This window comes from Camellia sinensis, chromosome 11 (assembly GCF_055761805.1).
Source record: "Camellia sinensis isolate YWXY chromosome 11, ASM5576180v1, whole genome shotgun sequence".
Taxonomy (NCBI): Eukaryota; Viridiplantae; Streptophyta; class Magnoliopsida; order Ericales; family Theaceae; genus Camellia; species Camellia sinensis.
In genome coordinates this window covers 97,246,750-97,261,061 of record NC_138971.1, presented here as the reverse complement: position 1 = coordinate 97,261,061, position 14,312 = coordinate 97,246,750, and the positions used below count along the sequence as shown (strand labels likewise).

General features: G+C 33.5%; 1 protein-coding gene across 6 annotated transcripts in view; it reads left to right on the top strand.

Annotated features, from left to right (window-relative positions):
- The window catches only part of LOC114318833 (uncharacterized), a 110,498-nt gene that overhangs the window by 76,439 nt on the left and 19,747 nt on the right, over positions 1-14,312 (top strand). For 3 of the 6 annotated variants that reach the window (XM_082894366.1, XM_082894365.1, XM_082894364.1), the window contains 2 exons: positions 334-435; positions 517-666. In XM_082894366.1, the coding sequence (XP_082750492.1) occupies positions 334-435; positions 517-666 (252 nt within the window). The remainder of the gene's footprint in view (positions 1-333; positions 436-516; positions 667-14,312) is intronic. The other 3 variants (XM_082894369.1, XM_082894368.1, XM_082894367.1) reach the window with 1 other exon arrangement.

The window sequence follows — 14,312 nt, the reverse complement described above, 5'->3', positions numbered from 1 at the left end:
CGACTAAAAATTTAGTCGCCAAAGTTGTTTTTTCTTGTAGTGTATATTGAATAGGGTACGATTGTCGGATTGTCCTAATTTTTTGTGTAGATAATATACATAAAGAATTTTACAAAATGAATAATTCAACTTATAGAAATGAAACTCATAGCTGGCCTCACAAGCACGAACAACACCTAGTGCATATCCTGGACTAAAAGGAAGCCCAGCCCGCTAATCAAATAGGCTTTTGCAATTTTTCCTTTCATAAAACTTATATGTAGCCTCTGCATTTTGCTTTTGAATTACAGCGTAGAGCTTGTCTTACTAATCATTTATATGTTCAATTGGCAGCTTGGCGTTCGTTGTTTCCCCCCAATTATTATATGTGCTTTGAATTTGTCAATCTTATCTCCAAGACAATCAGCAAGGCAATGATAACCATTCTTGGATGTGGTATATACTATAAGTAATTAATTAATCTTCATTTGGTGCTATAGTAAGTTTTGAAGCTTATTTGTTTGTTTTTCTTGGAAGTATCTAACGAGCCAAGGAAAGTGAAGAGGGAAAAAGAGAAGCACGAATGGTCTCTCCGAACCATGCATGAACTTATGCTTATTGGGCCTCCCGTGGACAACTTTGTGGATGATGGTACTCCCCCACGTCTGCCGCCACCGGAGGGTTGTGGTATCTACGAGTTCTCACTCTCTTCATTTTTTTTATTATTTTTAAATGATTTTATAATTAAAAAAATGTTGCGTGTCTCCAAGCAAGATTCAAAATTGTGTTCTTTTGAGCCCTTACTAATTTGCCACTTTGACCTATTTTAGGAAGATAATTAAAAGTTAATTTTTTGATTTTTTTTAAAATTTTTCTTTTTAAAAAAAATGTATAAAAAATATAAGAGGTGATGTGACTCAAAATAGACTAAAAATTGACTTTTGACTTTTTTAGCTCTTTCCAAATTTCAAATTAATCAAAAAAACAAAAAAACTAATTTGCCACTAATTTGCCAAAGTTACTAAAGTGAGAACGAAAGCGAAAATGCGAGTATCCTTTGTAATACATATATATATATATATATATAAGTATTTGGGTAAATTATACTGACTTTTCTTAAAATTTTGAAAAAATATAATAAATTTCATAATTTTAATATAATTATATTGAGTTCTCTTCAAATTTTAATTTACATAATACTTAGTTTCATTTTTATCCACAATTCAAAGTAACATGGATAAAAATAATATTGTCATCTCTTTTTGGTTGAAATGTTTTTTTTTATCTTTATATTTTTGATACTATTTGTATTAATTACAGTCACGTTAGCTTTATTAAAATGAAAGTCAATATAATTATGCCGAAACTGTGAAGTTACTTGTATATTCTCTAAAATCCAAGGGAGGTCAATGTAATTTAACCAAATATTTTAAGAACGTGTATATATGTGTCTATAAATTTATTTAATTATTTTTAATATTTTATATTTTTTTTGGTATAAAGGTCTATAATTAATTAACAAAGAAAATTTCACGTTCCTGATTAAATAATAAATAATATTTTAATAATATCTTAATATTTTAATCTATCTAACAAAAAAGATATATGAGTTCATAATTTTGGTTACGCTAAAATTATTTTTGTTTATTATTTTTTTAGGTAAATTACAAATATACTTCTTCAGATTTTTTTAAAATATGGGATTGCCCCTATAGTTCAAAAAATTATAAATATCTCCTTATCAGAATTTTTTTATTTAACAAAATTAACTGATAAAATGAATTTCCAAATTGTTCTCTTATATAATGATAAATTACACAAATTGCTAATTGAAATAAATTTCTGACATCATCAAAATTATTAATTGATTATAATTTATTAATAAAAATGGTAATTTATTATGAAATTAGAAATTTTAAAAGGCAGAATATAATTTTCAAAATTATAAAAAAACAAATAGCATTTTAAATAAATCTCAAGGTACGTATTTGTAATTATTATTATTTTTTTATTGTAGTATAAAAAGAATAGAACTAATCATTTTGGATTGACCATCTAGTATCTATATCTTCTATACTATTATTGCGTGGAGACCTAAATTAATTTAGTGAAACTTTCTTCTCCTCATATCATGTGACAACTTTATATATGCTAAAATAAAAAATAAAAAAACTATTATACACAACATAAGTAGGTTTTGAACACAAGACTTTGGATTTTATTAAGAACATACTTATCATTTAAGCAATATATATATTATGATATTAAATTCTTTATTATTCGTTTTTATTATTAGTTATCTGAATTGCACATGTATTGCATGTACCATCTGCTAGGCTGTGGTGGGTGTTGAAACATTATTTGTCTCATATTTTTATTTTTTAGAAATACCCTGTTAGCACATTTGTGTCTAATAATATTAGTTTTTCCAAAATAATCATATATTTGGAGTTTTTTGTAAAAACCATACAAAAAATAAGATATGCCTCAAACCCATGACTATGGATTTAATAATAAAAGCTCTTACTACTTGAGCAAATACACTATATGGACATATCTCTTTATCATTATTTTTATAAAATATATTTTTTTTAGCTGCACATGTATCGCATGTGTAGACCACTAGTATTTATAAAGAGAAGGTCGTGTGCACCCTCGTTAGGAGTACATACCATATGCATTCTACTATAAATTGATATAATTTTGCCACAAAATTTGATAATATTAATCACAAAATGCGTAATATCTTAACAAACTGACATAATAGAAAATATTGTAACTAAACCACAAATTTTTGTAACATTAACTATAACATTTTGAATATTTTATTATACTAATTTATATAGAAATTACGTATTTTATAATTAATATTATAAAGTTTTATAATAAAGTTTCGATAATTTATATTAGAGCTTTGTCATATATATTGCTTGGACTATGAAATTCGAAGTCTCTTTTCAAATTTGGAAAAATACTTCCAATCAAGCTTACTTAACCTGGACCTAGACTGTCTACAAGTCAATTACATGACTACCCCAATCCAATTAGCTCAACCAACTTAATATATAATTATTACATAATAGTTTCTAAATTTCAATTCCCAATTCCTTACTTCTCATTTAGGATTGTTCTGGAATTAATTATTTTAGTTAAATTTTTTTATTTTTTATGAAAATACATATATAAAAATAAAGAGAAGAATTGATTTTTTATTAATAATTTTTTTACCTTTTCACTAAAATAGATTATTTCCAAACTAATTATTAATTTCAATTTCCTTATCCAATGTAAAATAATACAAGTTTTTGTTACACAATCAAATGCACTATTTATTACTACATTTTATTTGCGATGAAAAAAAAAAAAAAAAAATCTAAATCTCTACAAGAATGCCCTTATTTTCCTATTCCGTAGAGTGTAGAACGGTCAACCAATTCTCCTACTGGCCGGTCATCCAGTTAGACGATTCATGATTTATCATTAATTTTTTTAGGCCAAAATGCTATATTTCCTACATCGAATCTTTAGGCTGATCGATCGCCTAGGTTTGAAATGCAATATCAAATTGCAAATCTGCTTAGGTTTCACTTCAGGTAAAATGCTTTTATGGTCTCATGGGTCCACAAATATCGTCAATTCAACAATTTTACAAAGGTTTCAAGTATTTTTTGATTCAACATATCATCTATGCAAATATTGAGAAAAAAACCCCTACCTCACATGTTTATCTACTATTGGAGAAGAAGGTGACGATTGTAGTCTGAGCTCTTAATCTTCTAAGCTTTCCCTCCTTGCCTCCCAGTCAAACTCAATCCTTACACTCACAAACCCTACGTGGAGAGAAAATAGAAGAATAAGAGAAAGAGAGGAAGAGAGGTTTGTCTGACTTTTGGGGTGAAAAAATGAATCCTTTTGGTGTATTATGCCACGTTGTAGTAAAAGTTACATATGGTTAAAGTTAGAATCGCAAAGTTATGTCATTTTGTAATGGACAAATTACGACGGTAGTCCTGTACTTTACTCCTTGTATCATTTTAGTCGTTGTAATTTTAATTGGTTTGATTTTGACTCTGAATTTATAATTTTGTTTCAATTTAGTCTAATTGATTATAATTCTTAGCATTATTTATAAAAATATATACATATAAATATCACGTGTCATATTTTTAAGGGAAAAATTATAAACATACTCAACTCAGTTAGTTAATTTCAACTAATTTAGTGATAATTGTTCTTAAAAAACAATAACGATATTATTAATTGGACCAAATTGAAACAAAATTTAAAGCTAAGGGTCAAAATTGAGCCAATTAAAAGTGTAGGAATCAAAACGATACAAATGGTAAAATATAGGGATTACTAGTGTAGTTTGCCCTTTTGTAATAAAACTTATATCTTTTTGTGATGTGTTAAAAGTTATACTTTTTGTTGTGAGAAACGTTATATCATTTTGTGATAAAAATTATAAATTATTATAATATTACTATAATGTGCATACCATAATAATTAACGAAAATTGTACAGATATATTAAGCCCTTATACTAATATTCAATACAGTCCCTAGGCTTGCAACAATGCTACAGATACATAAACTTTTTTTGTTGATCGATAAATGAAGAAACTTTATTGATTTAGAATCAGAGTGAAACCTTACATCTTACATCAATAATGTGAAGGAAGACCAAAACAAAAAAACAACTGGATAAATGCTATACACATCAAAGCAGACGCTTAGATCCCAACTAGGTTGCCACCAAAACCTCTGCCAAATCATCTGCAGTATAATCCAACCAACTAGTTGATGAGTACTACAACCAATTGGAAAGCAGCCACACATCTAGGCAAAAATAGCCCCAACACACTAAATAAAATAGGAAACAAAGCCACAAACAGAGCAGCCACCACCAGAACTCCGCTAAACAAATGAATCTCAGCAGCCCTTTATACAATTCAACCTGAAGACAATATCATTAACAGATTAAGGCATACTTTTACTGTTATACATCACCCAAAGAGCTACATTGACTTTGATAGATTCCAATAGATTCACCTAATGAACACACTTTCACTCAAACTTAAATCCATTCATAGCTTTCCAAACACTCTAGATCACTGCAACAGGAGCAGCCTCCCAAACCAGTTTACCGATGCCTTTGAATTTAACCTCATTCCACCAGGTCAGTAAATTGCTGATAAATACAGGTAATGCCCCTTGAACACCACACCAAGACAATATCTCAGTCCAAATTCTCTACACCCCCCTAGAATGAATTAACACATGCTCCCCTGATTCATCTTCAGCCCTGTAGAAAATACACAAGGTGCAAGCATTCTGATCTAATACACCCATATTTTTCAGTAGCAGAGTTGTTTTGAGCTTACCTTTCCAAGCCAACCAACTGATAAATTGCATCTTAGGAGGTGCAATGTTCTTCCATATCAATACAGGTGCCTTATCCTTAATCCCATAATTAAAATTCAAGCAATCATTGGCCTATTTAACAGAGAACATACCTGATGGAGCAGCATTCCATTTCAGACAATCATCTTCAGAGATGCTAAGCACAGGAGCATACTCCAGCAATCGATGAAGATAGGTTACTTCTTCCAATTCCCAAGAGAACAGATGTCTTCTAGATTCGAATCTCCAATCCCCTGACACAGCCCTCTTGCTAGACATTACCAATCTTGACACTCAAACTTGATTGAAAGAAGTTGTACAGCTGTGGGTTGGTTGAAACCAATGAAAGGATATCAGCCTAAATTCTAGGGGCCTTGAGGTTTGAATCAGACAATGGAGACCAAGGCTGCTACTATGATAATACTTACTACATAGTACATTTTTCCATAAAGCCCAATTCACTGTCCCAAATTTCCACCACCATTTTATTAGGAGACACAATTCACATCTCTCAATCTTCTAATGCCAAGACCTCCTACCTTTATCTCCTTGGTTACATCACTCCATTTTACCAGATGAATTTTCCTTTTCAGTTCTGAACCTCCTTAAAGAAAGGATGCTTGTAGCCTATCTAACACCTTAGCCACTCCTTCAGGTATTTTAAACAACGATAGGTAGTATGTAGGAAGATTGGACATCACAGGCTTGATTAGAGATAACCTGCCACCAAAAGAAAGTAATTTCCTTTTCCAGTTTGCAAGCCTCAACGTAAAGCTCTTCACCACAGGATTCCGTGTGGACTTTAATCTAGGACTGACACCAAGAGGCAGACCCAAGAACTTAAATGGCATATCCTTTTTGGTACATTCACCTTATCTTTCCCAACTAAAACCCCTTTTAGCAGCCCCAACTCCTTAGCTCTCATACGTAGAATATTGGGCCCCTCAGCAACTATGTTAAAGAGAAATGGGGATAGTGTATCCCCTTGCCTCAAACCTTTCTTGAGCTACCATTCACCAAAACTGAAATTTTAGCTGTTGAGATACAAGTTTTGATCCACCCAATCCACATCTGACCAAACCCAAAACTGCTCATTAGATTAAGAAGAAAGTTCCACTTAACACTGTCATAAGCTTTTTGAAAATCTAATTTGATTACTGATAGAAAAATTAAATGTCACTGATGAGATATATGGGAATGGAATCCCAATGATGTATTTTGAGAATGGAAGAATAAACACACTAATTTTATTTCTGATTTATGGATACATGTAGTATCTCTAATTTTCTTATCTCATCTCATATCTCATTTTTCTCATAATTCAATACAACAACTAATGCAATCTATTTATAGAATTACAATTCGTGTGTGCACCGTGTGTGTGAGTTGTATCCAACACATAAATTCACATTTTCCTCATTTTGCTTCATGGTGAAGCGTTTGGCCATGGCGCTTCCATGAAGCTTCCATGAACTATCTTTTTCTTTCTTCCAACTTCAAACTCCTTCTGGAAATCTTCATTCTTCTGGTATTTTGTTGTTAATTTGGGTTTGGGTTTTTCAATATCCCCCTCAAACCCAATTTGGTGGGTTTCTTCATTCTTTCAATAGCTGCAAGCGTTAAAACTCTCTCTTTTGCTATGAAGATCTTTACTCTTGTCCTCAAGTGTTTGTATGCCATATATTTGATTCTTCTCTTGTATTTTTCGTAGACCTTCAGTATTGCATTCTTTAGTTGTTTTCCAATATGAGTATTGCACTAGACTTTCTTCATTCTTAGACATTCCGTGAATGTATCCTGACGACTTTTCGACTTTGCTTTCTGTTGAGATTCTTCAATTACTTTTGGATCACTACCTGTGTTGAGATAGAATAAATCAAAATATTCGTCGATGCGTCTAGTTACGTCATAGATGTCCTGAATTGGTGATCCTTCACATGAAATGTTGCTTGTCCCCCCTTGCGGTAAGTGTGGGGTCATTGTGGTCTCCATGTCTGGTGACTCTTTTTCTTGGTTGTCGTCCAAAGGTATGCTGATGCAGCATACACAGGTTTAAAGCAAGTTTTAAGCTAATCTAGGGTTAGGTTTAGTGAAATAAAGTTAGGGGTGGTTAGGGTTTGGTTATGAATAGTTTGGGCTGAAGAAAACAAGATTTTGACAGAAGACAGATTGCTTATGGGCTAGAAGTAGTAATCTGTGAACAGAGGCAATAGGAGAAGAGAGAAAAATGAATAAAACTAAGAATCACTCCTAAAATCCCTTAGGCATCACTCTGAGGGTTGGGTTGCATCACACAAACCTTAAAGAGGCTCAAAGTTCTGAAAATTATATAAATTCTGATTGTTATTTTATTAGAAGCAATAGATTGCTTTACATAGGACTAGAAGATTTCCTTAACCAACTAGGACCAAAATAGGAAACTATTAAAACTACTACAAAATCTTTGACTTCTAAAAGCTATTAAAACATAAATATAAATAGAGGAAATGCTCAAATTAATTTATTCTAGTTCTTAAGTAGGCCCGGCATCATCCAACACATGCCAATCAAAACTTGAGCCTTAGAAGCATCTGTGCCACACTGTTTATAAACTTTAGTATTACGCTGCCACTTGTCTCCATCATCTCTCCCCGGCTTGAGAAGACTGACCCCGGCGAGTTAAAAGCATGGAACCGCTCATAAAGATCATGGTCAAGGAAACAAAACTCATCATCAGAGATCCAAGTACAATCTGAAAGTGAAACAAATTGTGGCATGTGTAGAGAGTTAAGTCCTCAATGTTGAAGACATTATTGATGCCCATGTCTTTAGGGAGGTCAAGGACATAAGCATTAGAGCTTATTTGCTTCACAATTTTGAAAGGCCCAGCACTCTTTGAATGGAGCTTCTTCTAAACACCCTTTGGATACCTTTCAGGTCAAATTCGCACCATAACCATGTCACCTTCCTGAAATTCTGCGAACCTCCTATGCAAATCCGCATATGCTTTGTAGCTTTGGTTGCTCATAGCAATCTTCCTGCGAACATCTTCATGTATATCCCGAATATGTTTGCATCAGCACTTGGACGGGCTTCGATAGGTAAAGGAACCAAGTTTATTGGTTTCCTAGGTAGGATCTTAGTAGCAGGAATCGTTCAACTTGCTCACGATTCTTTCTCAAAAGCGCGATTCTGCGCTTCTAACTTAGATTCGTAGAAGAATCGTGAGTTTGACGCTAGAGAAACGCAAAATCTGATCGCGGATCTGTCTTCTTCTCTTCCTCTCGATCTGTCTGTCCCTCTTCTTTCGATCTCGATCTCATGACTCGTCTTCTCTAGATCAATCGATCTTGTCTCCTTTCTCCCTCGATTGATCTCGTCTCGTCTCTCGATCTACGCTTCTTATCTCTCGACCGATCGCCTCCTCCTCTTCTCTCTGTCTCCTCTCTCGCCTCACTTCGTTGTTCTTTCTCGCCTCTATCTGAGTCTCTCTTCGAGTCAAGAGCCTCTCCTTGCAAGTGCTTGCGTCCGTCCTTGCAGGCCTTCGGGTCTACTTTTAGGTCCAATTTTGATAATCCGAACCGTTTATATTTTATAATTTATTCAGTATATCATACCTGTAAAAAATCAAGTTGATCGGATATCAGAAAGTATGTGTTTGAAAAATTGAACTAAACACTATTTTTTAAAGAATTTAATAAACAGTTTTCCGAACATATGCTTTCTGATATCCGATCAACTTGATTTTTTACAGGTATGATATACTGAATAAATCATAAAATATGAACGGCTCGAATTATCAAAATTGGGCCTAAAAGTAGACCCGAAGGCCTGCAAGGACTCTCTTCTCCCTTTCTTTAGTTTTTTTTTTAATTTTTTTTTAATTATGTCTGAGTCTCTCTTCTCTCTTTCTTTTTTATTGCTTTTGATTATAATATAAATATTAAATGTATTTATAATTATTCTCATATATTTTCTATTTATTTATTTTACCTTTATAAATATAAATAAATGTAATGGGTTATATATATATTAAGTTAATGTTAATTTTTATATCCACAAAATAAATGGATTTTAATGCTAAGTAAAATCTAACAACACAAAATAAAATATAATTTATAACAATTTATGATAGTTATAATATATTTCAAATATTAATTGGAGAAAAAAAAATTATATCTCACAATATATTTATATATATATATATTATTTAAAATATATATATATATATATAAATTAAAAATATTATAAATAAAAATAATATATAAGATAAAAAATAAAAATATATATATTTAAATAAAACATAAATGTTGTTTTATTAAATAAAATATAATAAATTTTATTCAAAGATAATGACTAGTGTTCTAAAAAAAATTACTTTACTGCTTTTATTTGTTATTCATTTTTTTTAAATATTTTTTATGTTGTATTTAATTAATTAAATATTACAAAAAAATAAAATATTTCTAACATATATATGTTAATTAAATTTTTTTTTAAAAAATATTTATATAGATAAATTAAAAATATTTTAATAAAAATAATATATAAACGCTCCAAAATTACGACTCCTTTACATGGTCACGCTTCTCTATTCCCGCTCCTGCTTCGTGCAACTAAGGGTAGGATAGCTGTAACAATCTCAAAAGGACTGCAACCAGTTGACTGGTTCACCGAGCTATTGTATGCAAGTTCAGCAATAGGAAGAATCTAATCTCAGTTTGAAACATGATCACCAACTAGGCATGGAAGAAGGTTTCCCAAGCTGCGGTTTATAACTTCTGTTTGGTCATCAGTTTGAGGGTGAAAAGAGGAGGAAAATTTCAGCTTTGTATTCAGCAATTTCCATAAAGTGCGCCAAAAGTAGCTTGTGAACTTCACATCAAGGTCTGAAACAATGGTTTTAGGAACACCACGTAACCGAACTACCTCTTTAAAGAAGATTTTGGCAATATGAACAGCATCCGATGTCTTGGAACAAGGAATAAAGTGTGCCATTTTTGAAAATCAGTCGACCTCTACATAAACAGAGTCATGACGTCTCAGTGTTTTTGGCAAACCAAGAACAAAGTCCGTGCATAGGTCTTGCCAAGGTTCATGGGGTATAGGTAGAGGCATGTAAAGGCCTATATTTTTGCTTTTGTCCTTTGGCTAGTTGACAAGTATGACATTGAGAAACAATTTTAGCAACATTCCTCTTCAGACTAGGCTAATAAAAACTATCCTCTACCATCACAATAGTTTTATCACGACCAAAGTGACCTGCTACTCCACCGGCATGTAATTCCCATATAACTTGTTCCTGCAATGATGTATTAGGCAAACAAAGACAAGTTCCTTGAAGAGATATCCGTCATGTATAGAAAAGTTCACACAAGCGGCATGCTGTCCTGCCAACAAACTGCTATAAATGACACTAAAATCCTTGTAGGTTGGGTAGTCTCGCTTGAGCAAATCAAAGCCAACAACTTGGATAGCCATAGAAGTAAGGATATACACTACTCTGCTAAGAGTATAGGTTGCTTTATTCTCAGTACCAGCTTTATGTTTGAGGACAAAAGAATATTGCTGCAAGAAGGAAACCCACTTACCATGTCGATGATTCAATTACTTTTGAGAATTGATATATTTGAGTGCCTCATGGTTTGAATATAAAACAAATTCTTGAAACACGAGATAATGATGCCAATAGCGAATTGCCTGAACCATTTAAAACTCCTTGTCATAAGTGGAATACTTTTGCTTAGCTTCATTTAATTTCTCATTAAAATATGCAACATGATGTCCTTCTTGACTAAGAACCCCTCCAATACCCACATTAGAAGTATCACAAGCAACTTCAAATACTTTAGAAAAATCTGGTAGCTTTCACCTTGCTTGGATCAACTTCTACCCCTTGTGCAGAGACAATAAAACCTAGAAACACAACACTTGAATTGATAAAGCAACACTTTTTTGAGTTTACATAAAGCTTCTCGCGACGAAGAACACTCAGTACTTGCTCCAAGTGTTGAATGTGCTCCTCTTTATGCTTACTGTAAATAAGTATGTCATCAAAGTAAACAACAAGTGTCCAGTGAAGGGTTGGAATACTTGTGTCATAATTCGCATGAAAGTACTGGGAGCATTAGAGTCTCTGAAAGGCATAACCAGCCACTTATACAGGCCATCTTTAGTTTTAAAAGTTGTTTTCCATTCATCCCCAGGTCATATACGAACTTGGTGGTAGCCACTTTTTAAATCTATCTTTGAGAAAATTTTAGAACCAGCCATCATATCAAACATGTCATCAAGTCGGGGTATTAGGAATCTATATTTGACGGTTATTTTGTTGATGGCACGACTATCAACACACATTCGCCAACTACCATCCTTCTTTGGTATGAGCAAAGCTGGTACTGCACATGGACTTTTAGTTTCACAAATAAACCCTTTCAACAACAACTCTTCAACTTGCCTCTTAAGTTTAGCATGTTCAATCGGATTCACACGATATACTGGTAGATTGGACAATTGAGAACCTGAAACTAGGTCTATAGCATGTTGCACATCACGCATAGGTGGCAACTCATTCAGTAGTTCCTCTGGTGCAACATCAAAAAAATCAGCCAACAATTTCTAAACTTCAAGGTAAACAGTTTGCGCTATTGCAGTTGTTAGATTTTGAGCCTCTTTGACCACTACAACATATATGACTCCACTTTCTGTGCTTTCTTTCCCAAATTGCTTCCTTGTAAGGATGTGTAATGACCTGCTTCGATTTTCTACATGATCTTGAGACTTGTTTTGATTTGCAGCAGCCTTGTGAATCTTGGTTTGGCTCTCATCAACTGTTTGTGCTCTTCTCTCTTGATGCTTCGCCATAGCTTCTGTACTCAAGGGCTTCAAGATGATATCAGCACCATTAAATTTGAAAGAGTATGTGTTTTCTTTCCCATCATGTTGTACAATTCGATCGTATAACCATGGACGACCAAGAAGAATATGTGTAATAGTCATTGGAATAACATCACACCATAGAATCATTATAACGTCCGTGAGTTAATGAAACTAAACAACGTTTTATCACCAGAATAGAAGTGTTGTCTATCCAAGCTACCTTTACGGATGAGGATGTGGTTCTGTTGGTAGCTTCAGCCGTTGTACTGTAGCTTCAGACACCACATTTATGCTGCTGCTTCCATCCATAATTAGCTTGCGAGCTACTGTCCCACAACGAAGTAATGTTTAAAAGATTGTTGTACGTCTCCATTCTTCTGTTTCTTGTTTTGGCGCTGCAAGAATTCTCCTCACAACAGAGAGAAATGACATTTCTTCTTCGTTCTTTTCCAAATCATCAGTATCAACTTTCCAATTTCATTTAAAAACTCATCCGCCTCATCAACCTCTGGTGGTTCCTCTATTTCAGCATCAAGAAGTAAATTTCTTTTAGGGCATTGCCATGCCATGTGACCTTTAATACAACACTTAAAACAACCATCCTTGTTGTCCTTCTTCCGATCATCACTTAAGGAAACTCTATTCTTGAAATCTGTAGCAGATTGCCTTTAAATCCTGATTGTGCAGGCACTGGTCTAAAAGATCTACCATGATCACTCAGTTTACAAAGGGCTGTCTCCCAGCTTGATAAGTAAATTTCCTGTTGAGGGATTGTTTCATATTCTTCTCAATTTTAAATGCCAACCGAAACGTGTCATCAATGGTAAAGACCCGATGAATTTCATCTCTTAAACCTAATTTGAATCGAGAAAAAGTTTGACGTGGATATTCAACACCCCTACATTGAATCTTTAGCTCCTCAAATTTATTCATGTACTCGACCACTGTCAAGTTTCCTTGACTGAGATTAGTAAGCTGATCAAAGAGTGCATCTTGATAGTCATATGGCAAGTACTTTTGTTTCATTCACGGTTTCATCTCCTCTCAATTAATAATGGGTCTAGCAATCTACAGTTCATGTTCCACCGCAGACCACCAAATTTGGGCTTGACATATAAGCTTCATTACAGCAAATCGAACTCTCCGATCATCTGACATATCAAACCAATCAAAGTACCTCTCCAATGCAGTAAGCCAATCCGAAAAAACTTGAGGATCAGTTCTACCATCAAAATCTGGAACGTCAACATGCACTTTCTTTGTTATATCTCCAGCAGTATCATATGGATCTTGCTTCTCATACCTTCCAAGCTCAACAACTTCATTGGCTATATCCAAAAGAGAAGGGTGTAGCCTCTCTAAGGGATGCAATGCATTAGGGTTAGCCATATCCTGTGGCAAAGTACTAGAATCTTCTATTTCAGTTTCTTCCTCAACACCCTTTCCATGTGGTTTTGCCCTATTGGCTGAAAGAGGCTTCACTCTCAAATATTTTTGCTTCCAATGCATCAATCCTTTACATGATCATGTGTAGAAAATCATCTCGCTATTTGTTTGTGAGTTTGCCCCTGAAACTTCAACCGCTTCAAGTTGCCATAGGATCAATTTGCTCTGATATCAAAACTGATGCAACACATGCAGGGTTTTAAGCTAATCTAGGGTTAGGTTTAGTGAAATAAAGCTAGGGGTGGTTAGGGTTTGGTTATGAATAGTTTGGGCTGAAGGAAACAAGAATTTGTGACAAAAGAAAGACTGTTTATGGGCTGGAAGTAGTAATTTGTGAACAGAGGCAATAGGAGAAGAGAGAAAAATGAAGAAAACTAGGAATCACTCCTAGAATCCCATAGGCATCACACCTAGGGTTGGGTTGCATCACACAAACCCTAAAGAGGCTCAAAGCTCTGAAAATTATATAAATTCTGATTGTTATTTTATTAGAAGCAATAGATTGCTTTATATAGGACTAGAAAACTTCCTTAACCAACTAGGACCAAAATAGGAAAATACATAACCAATTAGCACCGAAATAGGAAACTACTAAAACTACTACAAAATCTTTGACTTCTAAAACCT